The sequence below is a fragment of the Podarcis filfolensis genome (assembly GCF_964270895.1).
Source record: "Podarcis filfolensis genome assembly, chromosome: 10".
In the NCBI taxonomy this organism is placed as follows: domain Eukaryota; kingdom Metazoa; phylum Chordata; class Lepidosauria; order Squamata; family Lacertidae; genus Podarcis; species Podarcis filfolensis.
In genome coordinates this window covers 64,041,458-64,064,851 of record NC_139612.1, presented here as the reverse complement: position 1 = coordinate 64,064,851, position 23,394 = coordinate 64,041,458, and the positions used below count along the sequence as shown (strand labels likewise).

General features: G+C 45.7%; 1 protein-coding gene across 50 annotated transcripts in view; it reads left to right on the top strand.

Moving 5' to 3' along the window:
- CELF2 (CUGBP Elav-like family member 2) overlaps positions 1-23,394 on the top strand; it is a 541,589-nt gene that overhangs the window by 377,791 nt on the left and 140,404 nt on the right. For all 50 annotated transcript variants that reach the window (XM_083572850.1, XM_083572830.1, XM_083572829.1 and 47 more), the window contains one exon: positions 21,435-21,517. In XM_083572850.1, coding sequence (XP_083428976.1) covers positions 21,435-21,517 — 83 coding nt within the window. The remainder of the gene's footprint in view (positions 1-21,434; positions 21,518-23,394) is intronic.

Here is a 23,394-nt window from a genome sequence, read left to right as displayed (position 1 = left end):
TGCTGTTTAGTCGTTTAGTCGTGTCCGACTCTTCGTGACCCCATGGACCAGAGCACGCCAGGCACTTCTGTCTTCCACTGCCTCCCACAGTTTGGTCAAACTCATGCTGGTAGCTTCGAGAACACTATCCAACCATCTTGTCCTCTGTCGTCCCCTTCTCCTTGTGCCCTCCATCTTTCCCAACATCAGGGTCTTTTCCAGGGAGTCTTCTTTTCTCATGAGGTGGTCAAAGTACTGGAGCCTCAGCTTCACGATCTGTCCTTCCAGTGAGCACTCAGGGCTGATTTCCTTAAGAATCGATAGGTTTGATCTTCTTGCAGTCTCCTGATCTTCTCAAGAGTCTCCTCCAGCACCAGAATTCAAAAGCATCAATTCTTCGGCGATCAGCCTTCTTTATGGTCCAGCTCTCACTTCCATACATAACTACTGGGAAAACCATAGCTTTTACTATACAGACCTTTGTTGGCAAAGTGATGTCTCTACTTTTTAAGATGCTGTCTAGGTTTGCTGTCTAGGTTTTTGCCTACTGCGTAGCAAATCGTCACAACTTGTAAGGTTGCGGTTAGGCATTGGTTTAGGAACTGGTTGGTGGAGGGGTATGGATTGGCTGTGCCTGCCCCTCCAAAATGATGCTGCTGCAAGGGCTTTCCTTTAAAAGAACCCAGGGGCCCGTCATGCTTTTGTCCGAACCCCTGTCAAGGGGCTAGGGCCACGCAAGAGCCCCTTGGAGCATTTGGGGAGAGGTGAGGCATGGTTCCCAGTTCCATCTCTCTCCCCAAAATGTTTTCCCTTTCTGACTTTGCGGGCATGCGAATGCAGAGGAATTTCACACAGGACCCACTGAAATGATGGAAAAGCAGAGACCTTCCTGAGCGCATCTGTGGTACTGAGGATGAACCAGATTAAAAAAAAAACAAAATGAGTTGGAGCATTTTGCACAGCAGCAAAGTGTTATACAAACAATCACACGGCCACCATTGTTATATCAGAATGTTGTTGACATTCATAAGTAGTTTGTGACTTTATGCTGGGCTTGATAGATATTTAGTTCCATGGCGGTGAGCTCAGCAGAACTAATCTCAGACCTGCTGTTGCACATGAAAAGCTTATTTTCTTTTAAGACTGATGAAATTAGAAAAATGATGATGTGTGCTCATTTGCATCAGCTTGGTGGATCGGAGCTTAGGATATCCAATATCAAGAAAGCCTCTCATTATGACATTTTGGAGGGGCCGGATTATAATTCAGATACACATCTGGCTATATCGTTCCTGTCCCTTTGCTGTTGGGTGGGGGGAATCCGATCAACAAAGTAGTATTATGTAGTCAAGTAAAACACTGGGAGGGTCCAGGAGACTTGAACTTTAACTCTCCAAACTGCAAAACGTTCTAAAAGGAACATGAAAAAATACATATCAAAGGCTTTTTAAACCATTGTTTCTGCACTAAAGGGGTTCGCTCATCCCAATATGACTTCTTCGGTTTTTGACAAGCCATTTAACAGCTATCAAAACATCATTCCAGGGTGAAAACCAGAGTTGTCTACCCACATGTTAGCACCCTTGTTTCTGGAGTTGCTGTGCAAATTTGGGGTTTGGACCTTTTCCTCTTTTAAAAAGAGGCAGTTAGAAAAGCATGCATGCAATCACACTCCCAAATGTTTGCATAGACATATCATCACCTTGGAGACCAGCTCTGTCCAGAATCCTTTAGCATGCCTTTTCTCTTATGCATGTCTGCTTACCATCTAGTCGGGGTGAGAGAGAAATTCAATACCATTTGTATTAAAAAGTGAGTTTGCACTTACAGAAACAAGACGTGAATCAAAACAGCTGCCCTTTGATATTCCAATTCCTCCAAATTTTGGGATACTGTTCTCCAGCCAAGTCTGATGTACAAAAGCCCGGGAGTAATGTGTGTGTATAAATTCACAGGTTATTTTGGGTGGGGGAAAACATTACCCAAAATCATTATGTTAGGCAGAGTTGCTTGGGAAAATGTGCATAATGCATAGAAAATGTGTACATTAGGAGAAATTTGCTGGTGAGTTTTTCTGAGGGCTTTTTTTTAAAAAAAAGACTATGCAAACTGATGTGGAAATGTAAAGAACCGAATTTTTTGTAAACTGCTTAGAGGTTTTACCACAAACATTTATTTATTTATTTATTTAAAATAAATAAATACGTACTGGAAAAGTGAGCAACCAAGAGAAACCAAAATTGACAGATTCATCCATTGCTACTCCACCCCTCTTCCTTAGACACCAGCACCCATCTGCTACTCCCATCTGCCACCTGCTTCCCAGGATTCAAGTTTTGCCTAGAATTCAGGTTGCATTGATCATTCCCCTTAGCAAATAGGCTTAATCCAGAGAAGATTGATTGCAGGTGCAGATCTTTCTTTCTTTCTTTCTTTCTTTCTTTCTTTCTTTCTTTCTTTCTTTGTATCCGTGGACTGCTAACGGAGGCAACCCTCCACCCAGTTTCCTTAAACACTATAGGGAAGGACTCAAGAGTCCAATCTTGCACACCCAAGACTTTCCCCCTGTTCCAAAGGCAACGGATTTGCATCCCCTTTGTGTGTATGGAATGACGAGAACATGCTGAAAATGGGGGAGAGACATGTGTCCCACATTTGACCCAAGACCCTAGGGCAGCGGCAGCCAACATTCCCTGCGTACCCAACATACCCTCTAGATCCTGATTGGACTTCAGATTCCATAAGCCCAAGCCAACATGGTCAGGGTTGGTGGGAGATGCAGCCTATCAACATCTGGAAGGAACCCTATTGGCTAGCTCTGGTCTAGGGGGTGGAGGAAGATTTCCCAGCTCAACCAATAGTCTCGAAGATTCTGCTGCTCTTGGCAGCTGCCTCTGCTGCCTTTAGGATTGAGCTGGCTTTGATTGGACTTCATCTGGAACAGCCTTTCTCAACCTGTGGGTCCCCAGATGTTATTGAACTACAACTCCCATCACCCCTAGCTAGCAAGGCCAGAGCTCAGGGATGATGGGAGTTGTAGTCCAACAACATCTGGGGACCCACAGGTTGAGAACCGCTGATCTAGAAGGTTGTGGGGAAGAAAAACGCTGTCTTCTATCCATGGGGGGATTGTTTTAGGAATCCAAAGTAACAGTTTTTAATAACTTCCTACATTTGCATGATGCATAAAGAGTGGCGGGGGGAGAGGGAGGGAGCTTAATTTGGATTTAAATGCTTTTGGGCTATCAGCAACTTTCTCACATTTTCCCAGCAACCTAGTGAGAGGCATCAGCTGTTGCAATAAAACAGGGTGGATTTTATGGCGTTAATATGTGTTTGGTGGCGGCGTTTTAAAGTGTGCCTTAACAGCTGACACGTTGTAGAAATAGCTGCAATGTATCGGAACAGGAGTCTGTCACCAACAATGACAAATATGTTAGACTGCAACTTGAGAGGTGTTGGTATTGTGAGATTTATTTATTTATTTGAAAGGATTTGGTGGAGGGGGGTGTCTTGCAAGGCCCTTTGAACTTGCCTAGAGAAGGGAGGTTTTCATTTATCGCTTGTCTGTGTCTCAGGACCACTCTAGACGCAGCGTTAATTGTGTGGATGCAGTTAATTGATGCACCGTTTTTTAAACCGTGGGGCGATGCAACAGTGGGACCACCCTTCTCTGTTGCTGTTGTCCCAATAAACTGACCACCAGCACCCAAAAGCTGCAATTTGCATGAGCTTCTACTGGTGTCGATGGAGACAGCCTTCTAGCAGAAATAGCTGCTTCAGGGATGCCAGGAACCATGCATGATCAAGTCCCAGACCCATTTAGTCCACCATCCTGTTCTCAGCAGTCATGAAATTAAAAGACGCCTGCTTCTTGGGAGAAAAGCAATGACAAACCTAGACAGCATCTTAAAAAGCAGAGACATCACCTTGCCAACAAAGGCCCGTATAGTGAAAGCTATGGTTTTCCCAGTAGTGATGTATGGAAGTGAGAGCTGGACCATAAAGAAGGCTGGTTGCCAAAGAATGGATGCTTTTGAATTCTGGTGCTGGAGGAGACTCTTGAGAGTCCAATGGACTGCAAGAAGATCAAACCTCTCCATTCTGAAGGAAATCAGCCCTGAGTGCTCACTGGAAGGACAGGTCCTGAAGCTGAGGCTCCAATACTTTGGCCACCTCATGAGAAGAGAAGACTCCCTGGAAAAGACCCTGATGTTGGGAAAGATGGAGAGCACAAGGAGAAGGGGACGACAGAGGACGAGATGGTTGGACAGTGTTCTCAAAGCTACGAACATGAGTTTGACCAAACTGCGGGAGGCAGTGGAAGACAGGAGTGCCTGGTGTGCTCTGGTCCATGGGGTCACGAAGAGTCGGACACGACTAAAGAACTAAACAACAACAACCTGTTCTCAAAGTACCCATCCAGCTGCGTGCAAAGCCCAGAAGCCGGGCCTGAGCACAACAGCACTTGTGATTCCCCGCAACTGGTATTCAGAGGTATACATTGCCTCTGCTGGTAGAGGTAGTGCATAGCCAACAGTGCTTAATGGAACCCCATTTACTCACTAGATAGTTATTGAATATGGGACCACAGCATGGAAGAAGAGTTACTCTCCCTTTCCTGTTATATCACTGCCACTTGACCTCCCTGTAACTGCTACTTGTGTTTTCAGAAAACAAGCAAACCCTGCATGATAATTGCATTGAAACAATGAACGTCTAGTTTGGACTTGAGCCTTGAAGATGATAATGCTTTAACAAGAGGGCTTCTAATCCACTGACATTTGAATGCATTCGGCCTCGATTCTGTTTTTCTGCTTCTGGAAAGCAATGAATTGCAGAACAGCAGTCAGATTTAGCTGGTGTAGGTCGCTGTTTGAGGGCAAGAGGCGTGGAAAGAATTCTATCCTGACTTGCAAAGCTATTGTAAAGATCAGTGTCTGAGCATACATTTTGAGCTTTCAGCACTCAGGAAGGAATCATCTTAATTATTTATTGTTGTCTTGTTGTAGATGGGACTTTTTGCAAGCACCGACGATCAGCTGCATGCAGAGTACTCTCCTGCTCATTGGGGCTTAAAGAAGCCCTTCCATGATGCTTTGATGCCCCAACAATCAGCTGATTGGGTCACCTGGTGTCATTGTGACTTCAGTTAGTTAACAGGTGGCCAGTCCCATTCACCTTGGCTTGTAGGAAGTGGGAAGATAAGGATCCGGCCTGCTTGCTGCATCCAGTTCCCCACTTCTGTTGTAGGGCAACAATTCAGTCTCCTGTTGCACCGTAAAATATCACCATACTCTAGCGGCTAGAGCAAGGATGGGGAACCTGCAGTCGTCCCAGTGTTGGACTCCAACACCCATCACCCTCATGTTTGCTTTTTGCAACGGGAAGATGGAATGGGGATATTTTTGACAAATAAATATGGGCTGCCCAGCCACTCTGTGACATCACAGAAGCCAAGCCAATGGCAGGCAGGTGAATTATTGACCCCTTCTCCTGCCTAGCCCCATTTGTGCCATCAACGCAAATCAGCCACTCCCCTGCTGTACCCCAAAGCGGTGAAGATTTTGTTCTGACATCGGGTGGCACTGTCTTTCTGCCATTAATTTATGTGCAGATGTACGGCTTTATTGCTTAAAGTGTTTTCGTTCGTCTTTCGTGCAGAAGTATTTATTTCAATTCTTACCTGAACGATTAACGAGGGCAGTTTTTCAGTGCCAGAAAATGCAGCTTCTTCGATACGGCAGCACTGTGCATTTCTGCCTCCCCGCTCCCATTCACTAATAATATCAAGTAATAAAAATGAGGAATTTAAGAAAGAATCCTCCGTTATAGCAAAGATTTTCCCTTTGTGAGAGGGAGGGAGGGATAGAAAGAGAGAGATTCTCTCATGGTTTGAAGCTTCCAGAGACAGGCTGTGGTTTTTAAGGTTTCAGATTTTTTTCCGCCCTGGATTCAAAGCATACTAAAGGCTGTCCCTTAAAGTTCAAAGGCCTGCAAGGTTATGTCTTCGTCTACACAGAATTGTTTCAACTGAGGGAAAAGATTCCGACATTAGCTGCAAGATTTCTTCTTCTTTTAAGTGCCCCTTCTTTTCTTATTTTTTTTTTTTAATGGGGAAGCGGGGAGAAAAAGCTTTTAAAAGAAAAAAGAGACGTGCCACCATTAACAAGCTGAAAATGAAGCCGCTTAGATCAAACGCTACTTGGAGCTGCATGTAACATGAACTAGATATGCGCGTCAACCCTTCCTGAATCGAAAAATCAGGAGGTAAGTCACATAGGAGTTTCTAATGCTGTGGTGAAGGCCAGGTTTCCCCAACCAAGTGCCCTCCAGATATTTGTTGGACAACAGCTCCCATTGCCCCTGCCCAATGGCCACATTGGCAGGGGCTGATGGGAGTTGGAGTCTAGCAACATCTGCAGAGCAGCAGATGGAGACAAGCCAAAGTAGAGAATGAAATGTTATATTTCCATCTAAATCTGTGGTTCTCAACCTGTGGGTCCCCAGATGTTGTTGGACAACAACCCCATCATCCCTGAGCTCTGGCCTTGCTAGCTAGGGGTGATGGGAGTTGTAGTTCAACAACATCTGGGGACCCACAGGTTGAGAAAGGCTGATCTAGATCTTCAGGTCTCCTCCTGGTGTTAGACTTTAATAGTATGCTCTAGTAAGAAATCCCTGTCAATGATTGCGATACACAGAGAGAGAGAGGCTGAGGCACTGTTAGTGGGCAGTTCCCAAGACTGGATGGATGGGAGAGTTCCTGCTCTTGAGGGGCTAGCACTCCCTCTGAAGGAGCAGGTATGTAGCTTGGAGGTACTCCTGGACCCATTTCTGTTGCTTGAGGCCCCAGTGGCCTCAGTGGTGTGAAGTGCCTTCTGTCAGCTTTGGTTGGTGGCCCAGCTATGCCCCTATCTAGACAGGGATAGCCTAACATCTGCAGCCTGCACTCTGGTGACCTGTAGGCTGTTGTTGTCGTTTAGTCGTTTAGTCGTGTCCGACTTTTCGTGACCCCATGGACCAGAGCACGCCAGGCACTCCTGTCTTCCACTGCCTCCTGCAGTTTGGTCAAACTCATGCTGGTAGCTTCAAGAACACTGTCCAACCATCTTGTCCTCTGTGGTCCCCTTCTCCTTGTGCCCTCCATCTTTCCCAACATCAGGGTCTTTTCCAGGGAGTCTTCTCTTCTCATGAGGTGGCCAAAGTATTGGAGTCTCAGCTTCAGGATCTGTCCTTCCAGTGAGCACTCAGGGCTGATTTCCTTCAGAATGGACAGGTTTGATCTTCCTGCAGTCCATGGAACTCTCAAGAGTCTCCTCCAGCACCATAATTCAAAGGTGCTGTAGGCTAGATTACTGCATTGTGTTATATATGGGGCTGCCTCTGAAGATGGTTTGGAAACTTCAGCTGGTGCATGATTCAGTGGCCCGGTTGCACACTGGGGCAAGATGAGTTGAGCATATGTTGCCAATTCTGGCCCAATTGCACTGGCTGCCAAATAGTTTCTGGGCCCAATTCAAAGTGCTGGTGCTGACCTATTAAGCCTTACATGGCTCAGGAGTTCAATACCTTAAGGATTGCCTCTCCCCATACAAACTGACCTGGATCCTGAACTTATCACCTGAGACCCTTCTTGGTGTCCTCCCTTCCCGAGAGGTTCGGAGGGTGACAACACAAGAAGGAGCCTTTTCTGTGGTGGCTCCTCATCTGTAGAATGCTGTCCCCAGAGAGGCTCACCTGGTGCCATCATTACATGCCTTTAGGTGCTAGGCAAAAACATTCCTCTTTAGCCAGGCCTTTTGGCCATTAAACAATCTGGAGATGTGAGTGGAATGTTACTGTGATTTGTTCTGTGATTGCTTTATTGTATTTTATCATTATGCTATGTATATTATGTTTTTAACATTGTACACCACCCTGGTATCTTCAGATAAAGGGTGGTATATAAATTGATATGATATGCTTATTCGGGTAATAATATATTACACATACTACTTAGGTCCTTCACTCTTGGTCTGTGACCAGGAACACCATCCCTCTCTTCCATTAGGCAGTGGGAAAGGGACTGTCACTCTGCACGTGCTCAGTGGTGTTCTTTGTGGTTCATAGAATCATAGACCTTGAAGGGACCCCCAAGGTCAACAAGAGCAACCTCCTGCCTTCTGAAAACCCACTGCTAAGACATTGCTGATAGGTGGCCATCTCACATCTGCTTAAAAATCTGTTAATGGAGAACCCACCACTGTTTGAGGCAGTCTTTTCGATACCAACCAGTTCATGCCATCAGGAGGGTTTTCCCCTCAAATGTTTAATCTAAATCCTTCCTCCCCCTGATCATTTGGACCCATTGTTTCAGGTCCCCGCCCTTTGGAGCGACTGAAAATCAATGTGGTCCTTAAAATATGTGAATATTATGGGATGCCACCAAGGGCTGAGTACAGAGCCCAGCAATGGAATCCATTGCTGAGCCTGTCGCAAATGGAGCCCCGCCTTCTGACCAATAGAGCTCAAGCATTCAAATGAGCTGGAGTCGATGAGGATGTTACATTCTGCCTTGGGCTCATGGTCATCCGGACTCCTGCCAATGGTCTCCTAAGGATGCTAATGAGACAGGACTGATGGAAGGCGGCTGATTTAAGCCACTGGGAACCACAACTCTTTGGCTCAACGTCTGAGCTTCCTCCTAGCAACCAGCTAGGCTTCTTCTCCTCTCTCCTGATTATCTGCTATGGCATTTGAAATCTAATGGAGGCCTGTTCTGGTGGGGGTGGGAGATGGCGAGGGAGGGAGGGAATAACAAGGCAACTTTGCTGGCCACTCTGAATGCTTCTGTGTTCTTCAAGTTTCTCGGGGGTCTTGCCAGCCCGCGATAAATGTCAGCGTGGCAGAAGTGAATCTGATAGAGTTTGCCCTTTCGTTCCGTGCCTGTAACCCACAGTGCTTTGCCATAGAAGCTGATGAGCCATAAACTTCCCATTCATTATGCATTCAGTCTCGACAGTTCAGGAACCCGCTGAAAGCAGCGATTGTCCTATACGAGAAAAGAAATGTACATTAAAATTCCTCAGATACCTCCCCCCCACCCTTAACAGCTATTAGGCATTTAAAATTGTTTAATATAAGTGGCTTATTTCACAGAGAGCAAGGGTGGGGGGGGGGGAAGCAGATTCCAGCAATTTTGTCCTTGATATTCTCCTGCCCCCCTCCCCACATCTACGTGTAGCACTTTAGTCAAAATTTACATAATAATGGATAAGGAAGTGTTGTGGCACACGGAACCGGCATGCATTAGTCCTTAGCCGCTTTCCCAAAAGGCTTGAGAATGCAGCAGATTCAATCTAGGTCAAAGGGGGGTGGGAGGTAGAAAAGAGACCTCAATTTACGAGACAGAGATGGTGTTTATAGCGAGCGCTTGTATTCGCAAGGGTATGAGGATGACAGAGTGAAGCTTCTTTGAAGGCGCTCCCTCGCGCAACGGAAGGCTGACAGGAAACAGCAAGTTCTGGCCAATTAACAGAAAATGCAGACATAACCAGAATGCAGAGCAAAATGGGAGTGCCGCAAATTTAGTCGTCGGCTCCTACGAACTGGAGGTTCCCTCCTGCTGTTTGCTGTTGTGCAGAGGAGAAGGTGCTTGCTCACAATTGGGAAGGGCCGTAGCGCAGAGGTAGCGATTCTGCTTTGCAGGCAGAAGGCCTCAGGTTCAAATCCCGCTGCCCGCAGGTAGGGCAGGGGTAGGCAGTGCGGATTTGGGTGGGACAAGGCTCCGGCTCAGTTTAAGGCAGCTTCCTATGTTCCCAACTCTGTGTGTGTGCTTCCAAGTACAGCTGTTCTTTCCAAGGATATCAGGACAAAAGGAATGAGGAGGTGGAAGGGGAGCCTAAACAGTTTTATTAACAAATAAACAGGTGGCGCTGTGGGTTAAACCACAGAGCCTAGGACTTGCCAATCAGAAGGTTGGCGGTTCGAATCCCCGCAACGGGGTGAGCTCCCGTTGCTCGGCCCCTGCTCCTGCCAACCTAGCAGTTCGAAAGCATGTCAACATGCAAGTAGATAAATAGGTACCACTCTGGCGGGAAGGTAAACGGCGTTTCCATGCACTGCTCTGGTTCGCCAGAAGTGGCTTAGTCATGCTGGCCACATGACCCAGAAGCTGTACACCGGCTCCCTCGGCCAGTAAAGCAAGGTGAGCGCCGCAGCCCCAGAGTCGGCCACAACTGGACCTAATGGTCAGGAGTCCCTTTACCTTTTTAAACAGCAGGCATACAAAGCATAACATAAAACATACCCGACAGGGCCTACCCAGTCTCCCCTTCAGCTGTCCGGAGCAGGAGAAAGACCCCGGCCGTCGGTCTCCCAACATCAGGTCCTTTCCACAATCTGGGCAGAAGCTGTCCTGGCCCCTCCCACCTATGGCTTTTATAGCCTGCCTTGATGTAATCAAGTGCATCTGGCATGACTCATGCCCAGGACCCTGAGATGGAACTAATACAAAGCGGCTGAGAGTCTCCCACTACCTGCAGCCAGGCATCCAGCCAGGACTTGCAACACAGAAGAAGCCAAGAAACTCCTGACAGGTGTGTGAAACACAAGAATCAAACTGGGGGTGTCAAAGGGAAAGGGACATGCCGCCTAACTCCTCGAAATACAATTGTCTTCCGCATTTCCACTACAGTGTGGAAAGAGGAAGAGGTAACACCCTTTGAGTAGAAGGTGGGTCCCAAATTTGGAAGGATCTGTCCATGTCAGTGCCTCCCAGTTTATCATTTTCGCAGTCTTAAATTCGGTTCTCTGCATTTCTGCGGCAATTTGTGAGTTTTGTGTTTTTTAAAAAAATCTTACGAATCATTCTTCATCGTTTTAGTGCAAATTTCGCCAAATAAACACATTTTTGCAAGCATTTTTTTCCCTAATGTCATGCATTTTTGCATGCTGTTTTCACTAATATATGCATTTTAATGTACACTTTCTCCTAATATATTCACTTTTGTAAACATTGGTTGCATCACAAAATTCAGTTAAGTGCAAATTTTGAAGGATGGCTGTGTTTCAGTTCCCGTGTTGTTTAAGAAAGTGCAAATTTGATAAGTTTCACTGTAAATGAGAACTGAGTTGACTTTCTCCCCCATCTCTAGCCTTTAAGTGGCATGACACGAGAAAGCACATTTTTGCACAGTGTCTAGCTCAGGTGCAGTGAACCTGTGGCCCTCCAGAGGTTGCTGGACCCCAAGTCTTGTCGCCCCTGGCCACTGACTATTCTGGCAGGGTCTGATGGGAGTCCCATGGCATCTGGAGGGCTGCAAGTTCCACAACCTGAACAGATTCTTGGGCTGAGGTATCGTTTAGGATTGTGGTTTTTCGTTGAGGGTGGGGTTGCTGATGTTGAGTTTTTTGTATCTGTATTTTAGATTTTGTTGTAATTTATGTGGAAATTATTCTGTTTGGTTTTGTATTTTTTTAATGTTTCATTTATTGCTCATGACTACTTTTGTTATGCTGTAGTCATGTATTTTTTCCCCCGTGTTGTAAGGCAACCAGAGCATGGCTTGAACTGTGGAAAGGTGTCAAATAAAATTATGCACGTCTGAGTCAGCATAATGCGGCTTCCAATGTTTCTGTATTTCTCTGGTGGCTATTTCCTTCAAAGCACTCAAGAGACCTCCAGCTATAAGATAATAATCTCCTGTTAGCTCCCAAGATTCACTCATTTCTAGGCTATTAACCAGGTTCAAGATGGTGGACTGGAAGAGACATTGACCTGATGCAGTGGGTTCTGCTAATGCAACTGTCTAACTCATAGTAACAATTTCCAAACTTGCATCTATTCATATAAATTATCAATGCAAATTTGATGCATATCTGTGGCCCCTTCTTAATACTGTATCTTATATTTTAGTATGCCAGTAGCATCTACAAGGGCTTTGAAATCATGAGGTGTGGTTTCCCATCAGGCTTGAACATGGATCTGTTTTTAGGGCATGGGTTTTCAAACTTTCTACCCCTTAGGCTCACTTGAGATGGCTGAAAATTACTCTACCTAGTGGCAGGTAGAGGCATAGTTTGGCATAATTACAAGCAATTGCTGACACCATATTCTACTGATATCTAATCCTCCTTTGGGAATTGTTAAATTCTTTGCCCCAGAGGTTGTCCTTGTGGCAAGGAGCTCCAGAGATCAGCCTTCCTTGAGTTAAAACATTTTTTGCCCTGGAGGTATTATGACTCAACCTCCCCATGTTCAGCAGGATTGCTGATCTATAGGCTCTAAATGGAGAAAACCTTTTCTCGCCTATTTTCCCCTTCTCACCTCCACATGCCTGTCAAAAGTACTTTTACAGCCTAGGACCCTCATACCTACGGGACCACCTCCCCTGGTATGTCCCACGGAGGACCTTACGGTCTTCAAACAAAAACATCTTAAAGGTCCCGGGACACAGAGAGGTTAGGCTGGCCTCAACCAGAGCCAGGGCTTTTTCGGCCGTGGCCCCGATCTGGTGGAACGCTCTGTCACAAGAGACTAGGGCCCTGTGGGACTTGACATCTTTCCGCAGGGCCTGCAAGACAGAGCTGTTCCACCAGGCCTTTGGCCAAAGCACAGTCTGACCCCCTCCTTCGGTAATCCTCACAGAACTCTAGCCCAATGGTTGCCATTAATTTGATTTTGAATTGATTTTAAAATGAATTGATTTTAGAATGCTGTATTACTTTTATTGTTGTTAGCCGCTCTGAGCCCGGCTTCGGCTGGGGAGGGTGGGATATAAATATATTATTATTATTATTATTATTATTATTATTATTATTATTATTCTATAATTTTGTCTGTTCTCCTTTCACATTCCACTTTTACCTTATTCCCCACTCCCAGAGAAAACTTCCACTCACTCATTTCCTTCATTCCTCCCTCCCTCTCTTTTTACATTCCCTTCTTCCTCCTGTAATAGCTTTCTTGTCATACTCACATCCTTTCTGTTCTTCTATTTAATTATAATGATGATTGGTGCTTTTTTTTCTTTCAAAAAAGTTTAGGGGTACTCTCATTTTCCTACTCATATTGAAATACTGCCCCTCAATGAGGCCAAACTTAGATTCACAAAATGTTTAGGGGTATGTGTCCCCCTGCATCTTCCCCCCCCCCAGAAAAAAACCACTGATGGTAATAAATACTAACCTTTTGATTGCTCCCTAATTTCCCATTGCCCTCTTTCTGCCTGCCCACAAACCTCTCTGTCTTCCATCAACCTTTACTCAGCATGCAGGACCTTTCTGGTGCGGGCATTGGCCCAGTCCCAAAATTATGGCATGGTTAGGGGGCCAGGCTAGGGACGTGGGTGGTGCTGTGGGTTAAACCACAGAGCCTAGGACTTGCCGATCAGAAGGTCGACTGTTTGAATCCCCGCTATGGGGTGAGGTCCCGTTGCTCGGTCCCAGCTCCTGCCAACCTAGCAGTTCGAAAGCACGTCAAAGTGCAAGTAGATAAATAGGTACCGCTCCGGCGGGAAGGTAAACGGCGTTTCTGTGCGCTGCTCTGGTTCGCCAGAAGCGGCTTAGTCATGCTGGCCACATGACCCGGAAGCTGTACTCCGGCTCCCTCGGCCAATAAAGCGAGATGAGCGCCGCAACCCCAGAGTTGGTCACGACTGGACCTAATGGTCAGGGGTCCCTTTACCCTTTACCTTTAGGGGGCCAGGCTGGCCTATGAGGTTGTGGGTCCAGGCCCACCATTTGAGAAACACTGTCCTAGAATTCAAACACCATGCACAAGTCTCTGCTAATTGCGACCCAATTTATTTCATAAACCTGTTTTCCCAAGATGCCATTTCCCTGAGCATGCTGCTAAATTAAACGTCCCAAATATTCCTCTCCCTGGATCCTGTGTAAAAGAAAGAAAGAAAAAGGCTGTTCTTTTTATACCTGAATTCCTTTTTTAGCAATTGAAAGCGGAGGTCTTGGGGGAAGGCAGCGGAGGCCGCTGCCAGGTTCCCTGCTTTGCATCTCGGATTCAGCTCGCAGCCTGCAAGACGAGCTTGCGGTTTTCTGCGAGGTTGCATCGATCACTCCCCTTGCAGCTGTCCCGAATGGCTTGTGCTTGGCAAACGTCTTCATGTGTCAACAGCTGTGTGGCATGAGATTTCCACCCCACCCCCATAAATGCTGACCCCGTTCCATCATAAGGGTGGCATCTAAAATGGTGCAGGAGGTGCGGAAAGGTGCATAATATCTGGACCCAAGCCCTGTTTTGACTTGAAAACTTGCTCAGATTCAGTCGCTTTGACAAGCTGCCAACACCCCTCACTTGAGATTCCAGGCTTGTGTGAAGCCAGCACCTGCTCTGCTTGCAAATGTGGATGCGAAGGGGAATTTCATTCACAGAAAGGAATGCAGGGAGGGAGAGAGCGCACACACACAGAACTTCACTCATTTACCCTTCCAGGGCCATCCATTCCTTGATCTGTCAGCCCCTTAGAATTCAAAGGCAGCCTTTAAAGGAATTTTCAATTCATAACATGATGACTCTGTTGCTGTCCTGAATGCGAATGTATCTGGAATTGAATTTGTCGACTGGGATTTTGGTTGGGGGTTTTTTTTGAGGGGGGGGGAGGTTGCTAAAAGAAAAGGGAGAGCTCAATCATCAGATAATCATTAGAACCGTTCTTCTTTTTCTTCTTTTTTGGAGGAGTTTATTAGGCTAGAAGCAAAAAGCAGCTTCTGTACACTTTTCCTTTGAAAGTTGTCAGTAGCCTTTGAAGATTCACAGCGATAAGATCTTGTTACTCCTATCCCGTGTTGTCAAGGTTTCAATGCCAGAAGCAGGTTTTGGCGCGCATATATGTGTGTGTGTTTGTGTGTGTTGTTCACAACTTAGGAGAGCCCCAAAGTCATTCAGGGGGGCTGAAAATGACAGGTGTTGAAAGATTGGACTGCAAATTTTGCAGCTGCTGATGCTTATAACTTGACAGAGCTCGTTGCACTAAAAAGCTTCCCCTACCATCCCCCCCTTTTCCCCTTAGACCTTGTTCATATCATTCATCACTTGGTTATTGTCATGCACTGCCAGGGATCAAACTGGTAACGCAGGGCCCTGCGCACAGCTGCTGTGCTGTGTGCTGAGACCTCATGGTCACAGCATGGAGTATTTCCCTAGACCAGAGAAGGGCACCTTCCTTTTTCTGTCAAGGGCGACATTCCATCAAGGGTAATCTTTGGCTGGACCATCAAGAAGGCTGATCGCCGAAGAATTGATGCTTTTGAATTATGGTGCTGGAGGAGACTCTTGAGAGTCCCATGGACTGCAAGAAGATCAAACCTGTCCATTCTGAAGGAAATCAGCCCTGAGTGCTCACTGGAAGGACGGATCCTGAAGCTGAGGCTCCAATACTTTGGCCACCTCATGAGACTCCCTGGAAAAGACCCTGATGTTGGGAACGATTGAGGGCACAAGGAGAAGGGGACAACAGAGGATGAGATGGTTGGGCAGTGTTCTCGAAGCTACCAACATGAGTTTGACCAAACTGCGGTAGGCAGTGGAAGACAGGAGTGTCTTGCATGTTCTGGTCCATGGGGTCATGAAGAGTCGGACACAACTAAACAACTAAACAACAACAACAAAAAGCAGTGAGTGTGGCTGATGGACCACCTCCTTATTTATTCTTCTTTGCTACCCATTCTCTCTCTGTTACCCCCTCTTCACCTCCTGCATAGCAGGGATCTGAACTGATCTCTTGCAAAGGGCTTCCACCTCCACTCTCCTTCCATCGTTCCATCTGCTTTCTTTCTCCCTCCCCCTGCCCAAAAAGATCATTTCCCTCTGTGACCAGAGTCTTCCTACCCCATGTGAAATTTGACCAAGGAGTGCATGAAATGAGGCTGAGGAGCACAGCTTGCCTTCTCCTGCTCAAGGCACAGGATAATTCCCAGGTTCTGGGGTGACCCAGGCTGTCCATCAAGTCTCTTCTCCCGGTTGGGCTAGAGAAGAATCCTCCTGCTCAAGTTGGGACTTTGCTTGGAAACATGAATCCTTCATGGCTCTGACTTGTTCTCCAGTTCTGATCTCCCTGCTCTTGACACGCGGATCAGCTCAGTTTCTGGTTCCTTGCTCTTATTGGGGAACATGGCAGTTGTTGTTATCCCACCATCCTTCCAAGGTGGTGGACATGGTTCTCCCTCTCTCCATTTTATCCTCACAACAACCCTGTGAGGTAGGTTAAGCTCAGAGACTTATGACCTGCCTAAGGTTGCCCATTGAGCTATAATAATAATAATAATAATAATAATAATAATAATAATAATAATAATTTATTTATACCCTGCCCATCTGGCTGGGCTTCCCCAGCCACTCTGGGCGGCTTCCAACAAAATATTAAAATACAGTAACGCATCAAACATTAAAAGCTTCCCTAAACAGGGCTGCCTTCAGAAGTCTTCTAAAAGTCTGGTAGTTGTTGTTCTCTTTGACATCTGGTGGGAGGGCGTTCCACAGGGCAGGGGCCACTACCGAGAAGGCCCTCTGCCTGGTTCCCTGTAACTTGGCTTCTTGGAGAGAGGGAACCACCAGAAGGCCCTCGGCACTGGACCTCAGTGTCCTCAGCTTCATGGCAGAGTGGGGATTTGGACCCTAACCACTGCGCCAATCTCAAAACTGCTTTACATGTGCATTTTCAACACTGTGTCAAGCCATGTCCGACTTGAGTGAACAGGTTGTCGGCAGGTCAGACGTCTTTTTTTTTTAAAAAAAGGAAGCCCAGATAAGCTTCTTTTAATAGTTTAATTAACTAAGGGTACCCATTATCCAAGAGCTCTCTCTAAAGTATGTATGTGTGTGGGTGTTTGTGAAGTACAGCTTTTTATCAGAGATCTAGAGGAATTGAATCTTTGTGTGTTCCAGTACAGCTGACCTCATCTGCACCTCCTAGAATAAATGTGTAGCCTAGATTTTAGGAATCCACCTAGTTTTCTGCTGTCTGAATATTCTGACACAGCCCCAAACTCACAATGCATCGAAATATAGTTTAAACGGTGTGTTTTCAGAGAAAATACATTTTTTTATATAAAAACATGTATTCAAATATATGGTTAAATCCTGCCTTCCATGTGAATTTTTATTTTTATTATTTTTATTTTTTAGAAATGCAAACTATTATGGAACCAGGACAGAACAGACTTGCAAGTAAACACATCTGAAAGTGACATTTGCCTATCCCTATAAATAGATGAGCTATATTTAGCCATTCATATTTATAGTATAGCTCATTTATGAATTTTCCACTCTCCGAGATACTGTTTTGTATAACCTTCCATCATAGTCGTGGTGGTTGATTTGGATAGGAAACGGAACTGGGGCATCTGCTTGGGTTTGTGGTATCGCTTGAGTTTATTTTATTTTATTTTTTATTTTTTAAACAATCTTTATTAAACATATTTCAAAAAATTATACAATATACTATATTACAATTTGTATACCATCCCATACAGCAAAAAAAATTTAAAATACAAGAAATTTTAAAAAGACCTAAAATAGGCTTCCGATTGTTCTCAAAAAAACTAAATTACACTGGTTATATTTTACACAGTATCATATTATTATATTATTTTCTTAAGCCTTTTGGGAGGGGGAGAAAAGAAAAAGAAAAAAGAAAAATTGAATAGAAACATTACATTTACATATATTATCTAAACATCGCAAGACTCATTCAAGATCTGCCAGGAGGTTTTTGCTGTCACAGTAATTTTTCAGATATTCCTTGAATATAATCCATTCTTGGTTTACTTTTTGCATCGAATACCCTCTTACCCTCCCTGTCATTTTTGCCATTTGCAGATATTCTAACAGTTTAACTTGCCATTCTGATTTTGTAGGTTTAATTTCATTTTTCCAATATGTTGCAATTAAAATTCTGGCTGCGGATGCCGCATACATAACAAAATTGAGTCAATTTTAAAGGATGAGAAGCGAGGAGGAGGAACACAAGCTTGCCTCTGCAAACTTTGGCCTGTTGCATTCACACATTGCGCTTTAGGGTGGACAGGTACTCTCAGAAATTTGCCTGTTAAATTGTGGGTGAACATATCAGACGACACAGCGATTCTTCAAATAGCTCTTGTTTATTCACAGGCCAGAACAGAACTGAACTGAAGGGTTCAGCCAGCCTGCTTATATAGAGCTCCACTGGAACGCAACAGTAACCATTTTTGGTAACTACCCAATCCCTGAACGTCACTTTCAATCCCTTATTTGCATATGTGGACCTGAGTGAAAACTATCTACAGTATCCCCCTGCTGGCCCAGGGGGAGAACTTCAGTACATGACATTACCCAGAATGAGGATGTGGCCCTTAGCTGAAAGGGGTTTCCTGAGCACCATTTTCATTGTTTTAAGCACATCATAAACAAAGGTTTGCATGCACAGGGTGTGTGCCTGTATGTATATATAAAGGGCTTTTTTTTCAGCCAGAACTCTCTGAAACTGAGTTCCACCACCTCTCAGGTGATCACCATTGTCATTATAAGAGAACAAAGGAGGTGTTTGTGGTGAGTTCCAGCACCCCTTTTTAAAGAAAAATATGTATATATGTATGTATATACACACACATGTATGTAGGAAGCTGACACTCCCCAGGATCTGGTTAAATACAGTGGTACCTCGGGATGCGAACGGGATCCGTTCCGGAGCCCCGTTCGCATCCAGAAGCAAACATAACTAGCGACGGCACGTCTGCACACATGCACGTCGCTTTTCGCTGCTTCTGCGCATGCGCATGACGTCATTTTGAGCGTCTGCGCATGTGCAAGCAGTGAAACCCAGATGTAACGTGCTCCATTACTTCCGGGTTGCCGCAGAGTTCAACTCGAACGCGCTCAACATGAAGCATATTCAACCCGAGGTATGACTATAGTTATCTGACCATTCAGAAACAAGATTTAGAGTCTGGTGCCAAGAGTCTTCTCACATGTACCCATCAGTATAAATTTGCCATTCGTGTAAAATGGGAAAGATTGATATCGGAGAGAGAAGGAGAGTCGAGAAGGAGAAGGCTCTTAAGAGGCAGAGAGAGAGAGAGATAGCAAACCTCCATTCAGAAGGTACAATCTTTGACTGATTTAATGATCCTTTACTGATGCTGATAATGATTCTTAAAGGGCTGAAATAATTGCCAAATGGTCTCTCTTGTCAACTGTGAAAATTTAAGGGTGAGTCTGTTTGCATCCGTTACTTAGAGGCCTTCCTCCTGACAGCTCCCCGACAATGTTCCCTGTTCAGCACTACTGCAATGCCAGCGCTCAACTCGTTTCCAGGGTGCTATGATGCATTTCCGTGTATTACAGTGGCAGAAACATGGCTGTTGTTGTTTGCATTAGGAAGACGCAGTCGGTAGCTGCTTTCTTTATTGCAGACCTTTCCTGGGTAAATTGCAGGAGGAAAACGGTTCCAGCATGGGAGGGGCAATGGCTGAGTTGGGGCCCACAGGAAAGGTAGAATCATAAAATTGTAGCATTGGAAGGGGACCTGAGGGTCATCTAGTCCAACCCACTGCAATGCAGGAATCTCAACTAGAGCGTACATGGCAGGTGGCCATTCAACCTGTGCTTAAAAACCTCCAAAGAAGGAGAGTCTGTCACTTCTCATGGGAGTCTGTTCCAGAGTTGAACAGCTCTTACTGTTGGAAAGGTAGCTGTGAGATAAATTGGGACTAGGTAAAGGACCCCTGGACGGTTAAGTCCAGTCAAAGGTGACTATGGGGTTTTGGCACTCATCTCGCTTTCAGGCCAAGGGAGCCAGCGTTTGTCCACAGACAGCTTTCTGGGTCATGTGGCCAGCAGGACTAAACCGCTTCTGGTGCAACGGAACATTGTCTGTGATGGAAACCAGAGCACATGGAAATGCCATTTACGTTCCTGCTGCAGCGGTACCTATTTATCTACTTGCAATGGCGTGCTTTCAGGAGTTCACCCCGTCGTGGGGTTTCAAGCCGCCAACGCAAGAGGCTCAGTAGTTTAGATCACAACACCACCCATATACCCATAAGATGGGACTACACGTTATAAGGAAAACTGAGGGTTATCTGTGATGTGTTTCAAGCAAACATGGGGACATTTAACCCTTCCCCTGGGCATCAGTTCTTCCCTGCAGATCCCACTGTCTATTAGGAACATAGAAAATTGCCTTAAACCAGGGGTCAGCAACCTTTTTCAGCCGTGGGCCAGTCCACTGTCCCTCAGACCATGTGGTGAGCTGAACTATATTGGGGGGGGGGAATGAACGAATTCCTATCCCTCACAAATAACTCAGAGATGCATTTTAAATAAAAGGACACATGTAAAAACACGCTGATTCCTGGACCATCTGTGGGCCGGATTGAGAAGGCGATAGGGCCACATCCAGCCCACAGGCCTTAGGTTGCCTAAAAAGGTAAAGGTAAAAGGACCCCTGACCATTAGGTCCAGTCACGGATGACTCTGGGGTTGTGGTGCTCATCTCACTTTATTGGCCGAGGGAGCCGGCGTACAGCTTCCGGGTCATGTTGCCAGCATGACTAAGCCGCTTCTGGCGAACCAGAGCAGCGCACAGAAACGCCGTTTACCTTCCTGCCAGAGCGGTACCTATTTATCTACTTGCACTTTGTGCTTTCGAACTGCTAGGTTGGCAGGAGCTGGGACCGAGCAACGGGAGCTCACCCCGTCGCGGGGATTCGAACCGCCGACCTTCTGATCGGCAAACCCTAGGCTCTGTGGTTTAACCCACAGCACTACCCGCGTCCCATTTCGGTTGCCTACCCCTGCCTTAAACCAAGAAAAACTGTTGGTCTCAATACTGTCTACATTGATTGGCAGCAGTTCTCACAGGCTTCAGCCAGGGGTATCCCCATCGCAGACGAGGCTTCAGATGAGCTCGCAAACTTGTCCCAATTCTCAGCTTCTTGACACCTTCTTGAACAGTAAGGTGTGAGGATCTTCGCTGGGGATAAATGTAGTGAACTTGTTTTCTGTGGCTCAGCTTGCCAGAGGAATCCATCGATGGCTTTTAGGGCAGGAAGAAACTGACCTTTGGCTGTTGAAATTTTTACAACCAATCTGTACTTGCGGCATGTGGCAACAGCCCACAAAACAAGCATACCCCACTGTTTACAACGCGATGCCGACTGAACTTTTGGTTAACGTGATTTCCGAGCAGTAAGAGTTTGCTGAAGCTGTAGGTGTGCTTCGTGGGTAGCTTGTGTGAAGTGAGAAGGGGGTGGTTTTTAATATTTCTCTCCCTGACTTTTTAAACAATAAAGTGTTCCTGTGATTCATGCCACTCATGTTGGCTCATTAGAAGTCACCTTTCCAAACCTTCGTATATTCATTTCTCTCATTCATCTCTACACCCCCAGCCCTGAATCGCTCTCTCTGTTTTTCTATTGTAGCTGAGCAATCCATTCCCGGTAATATCTGAAAGCTTTCCAATTTCTCTCTGTAGGTTGTTGTTTCGTAACGTTTTATACAAGAAAAGCTGCGCTTGAAGCACAGAATGCACTGCACAATATTAAAACCTTACCTGGGGTGAGTACATTTACTTCCTTTCACTTTTGGAGCTGGAAGCAGGTTGGCAGGAGGGAAGTGAAATAAATAACTTTGCTTGCAGAAGGTGCTACTTAAAGGATCTGGGTAACCCCCAAATGCCTCGGACTTCCGCAGGAGGGTAATAAGCTGGTGGCTAAATGTCTGCAAACTGTGCCCATTGGTCAGCCCAATCATGAGCTTGTTAACATGGTTGAAAACTGTTCATAATGTTGCATAGTAGCTGCCCTCCAGATTCGAACCAGCAGTGGATTTATTTATTTTTATCTAAACAACCCATTTGACTAGGCTGCCCCAGTCAATCTGGGCAGCTTCCAATATATATTAAAACACAACAAAACATCAAACATTAAAAACTTCCTGATATAGGGCTGCCTTCAGATGTCTTCTAAAAGTCAGATAGTTGTTTATTTCCTTGACATCTGATGGGAGGGTGTTCCACAGGGCGTGTGCCACCACCAAGAAGGCCTTCTGCCTGGTTCCCTGTAACTTGGCTTCTCGCAATGAGGGAACTGCCAGAAGTCCCTTGGAGCTGGACCTCAAGTGTCCGGGCTGAGGGGTGGAAACACATTTTACAAAGATGCGATACAGTGGTACCTCGGGTTAAGTACTTAATTTGTTCCAGAGGTCTGTACTTAACCTGAAACTGTTCTTAACCTGAATCACCACTTTAGCTAATGGGGCCTCCCGCTGCCTCCACGCTGCCAGAGCACGATTTCTGTTCTCATTCTGAAACAAAGTTCTTAACCTGAAGCACTATTTCTGGATTAGCAGAGTATGTAACCTGAAGCGTATGTAACCCGAGGTACCACTGTACAATAGTTATAAATCAGTTAAAACTATGCATTCAAACTTCAGTTAAAATGCCTGATTGATTTATTAATAAGGTCTTCCCTAGGTGCTAGAAATGTTGATGGGAAGACTGTGGCACTCCAGAAGTTCTTGGACTACAACTCCTATCAGCCCTGACCATTGTTTATGCTGGTTGTTGGGAGTCCAAGGACATCTGGAGAGCCACAGGTTCCCCACCCCGGCACTGACAGTGGATTCTCTGGGTTTATTATGCACACAATTCCATGTGCTTTAAATGCGCATTGAACGTGCTTTTTACTTAGGGCAGGACATGATGCCCCACAGCAAACAAGCTGGCACCGCTCAGTGGGTAGAGCATGAGACTCTGAATCTCAGGGTTGCGGGTTTGAGCCCCACGTTGGGCAAAAGGTTCCTGCATTGCAGGGGTTGGACTAGACGACCCTCAGGTTCCCTTCCAACCCTACAATTCTATGCTTCGACAAAATAAATACTGCAGGCGGTAAACACCAGCGAACCATGGCTTAGTGGTAGAGCACAAGTTTTGCATGCCAAATGTCCTCAAAGTTCAATGCCTGGTGATGGGAAATACCTTGTGCCAGAGACCCTGGAGAGCTGCTGCCAGTCAGAGTATACAGAACTGGATGGTCTGGCATGGCAGTTTTCTATGTGTGTTATGCGGGGTTGTGGAGACTTAGGGTGCTATCAGACAGGGACTTAATTTGCAAATGTATCATTGAGATATCACATGTGAGTTGCTGGCATTTTTTGTTTTTACTTATTGGATTCCCCCCAGAAAGTATAAATCCAGATTAAATTGGGAGCAAGGGATACAGGCTGGCATTTCGATTCCAATTACTTGCACGCATAAACAGCACCAATCCCACAAAGAACAACAAAAACACATCCGTCTGGAAGCACCCTCCGACAGTGAAATCGATGATAGGATCATAAATAGCGCTGTTAAACACATGTCCCTTTCCCTTTTATCTCTGGAATTCTGGAGCAGAGAGAAAGAGTCTGCAATTTAGATCAGTCCCTCTGTGCCC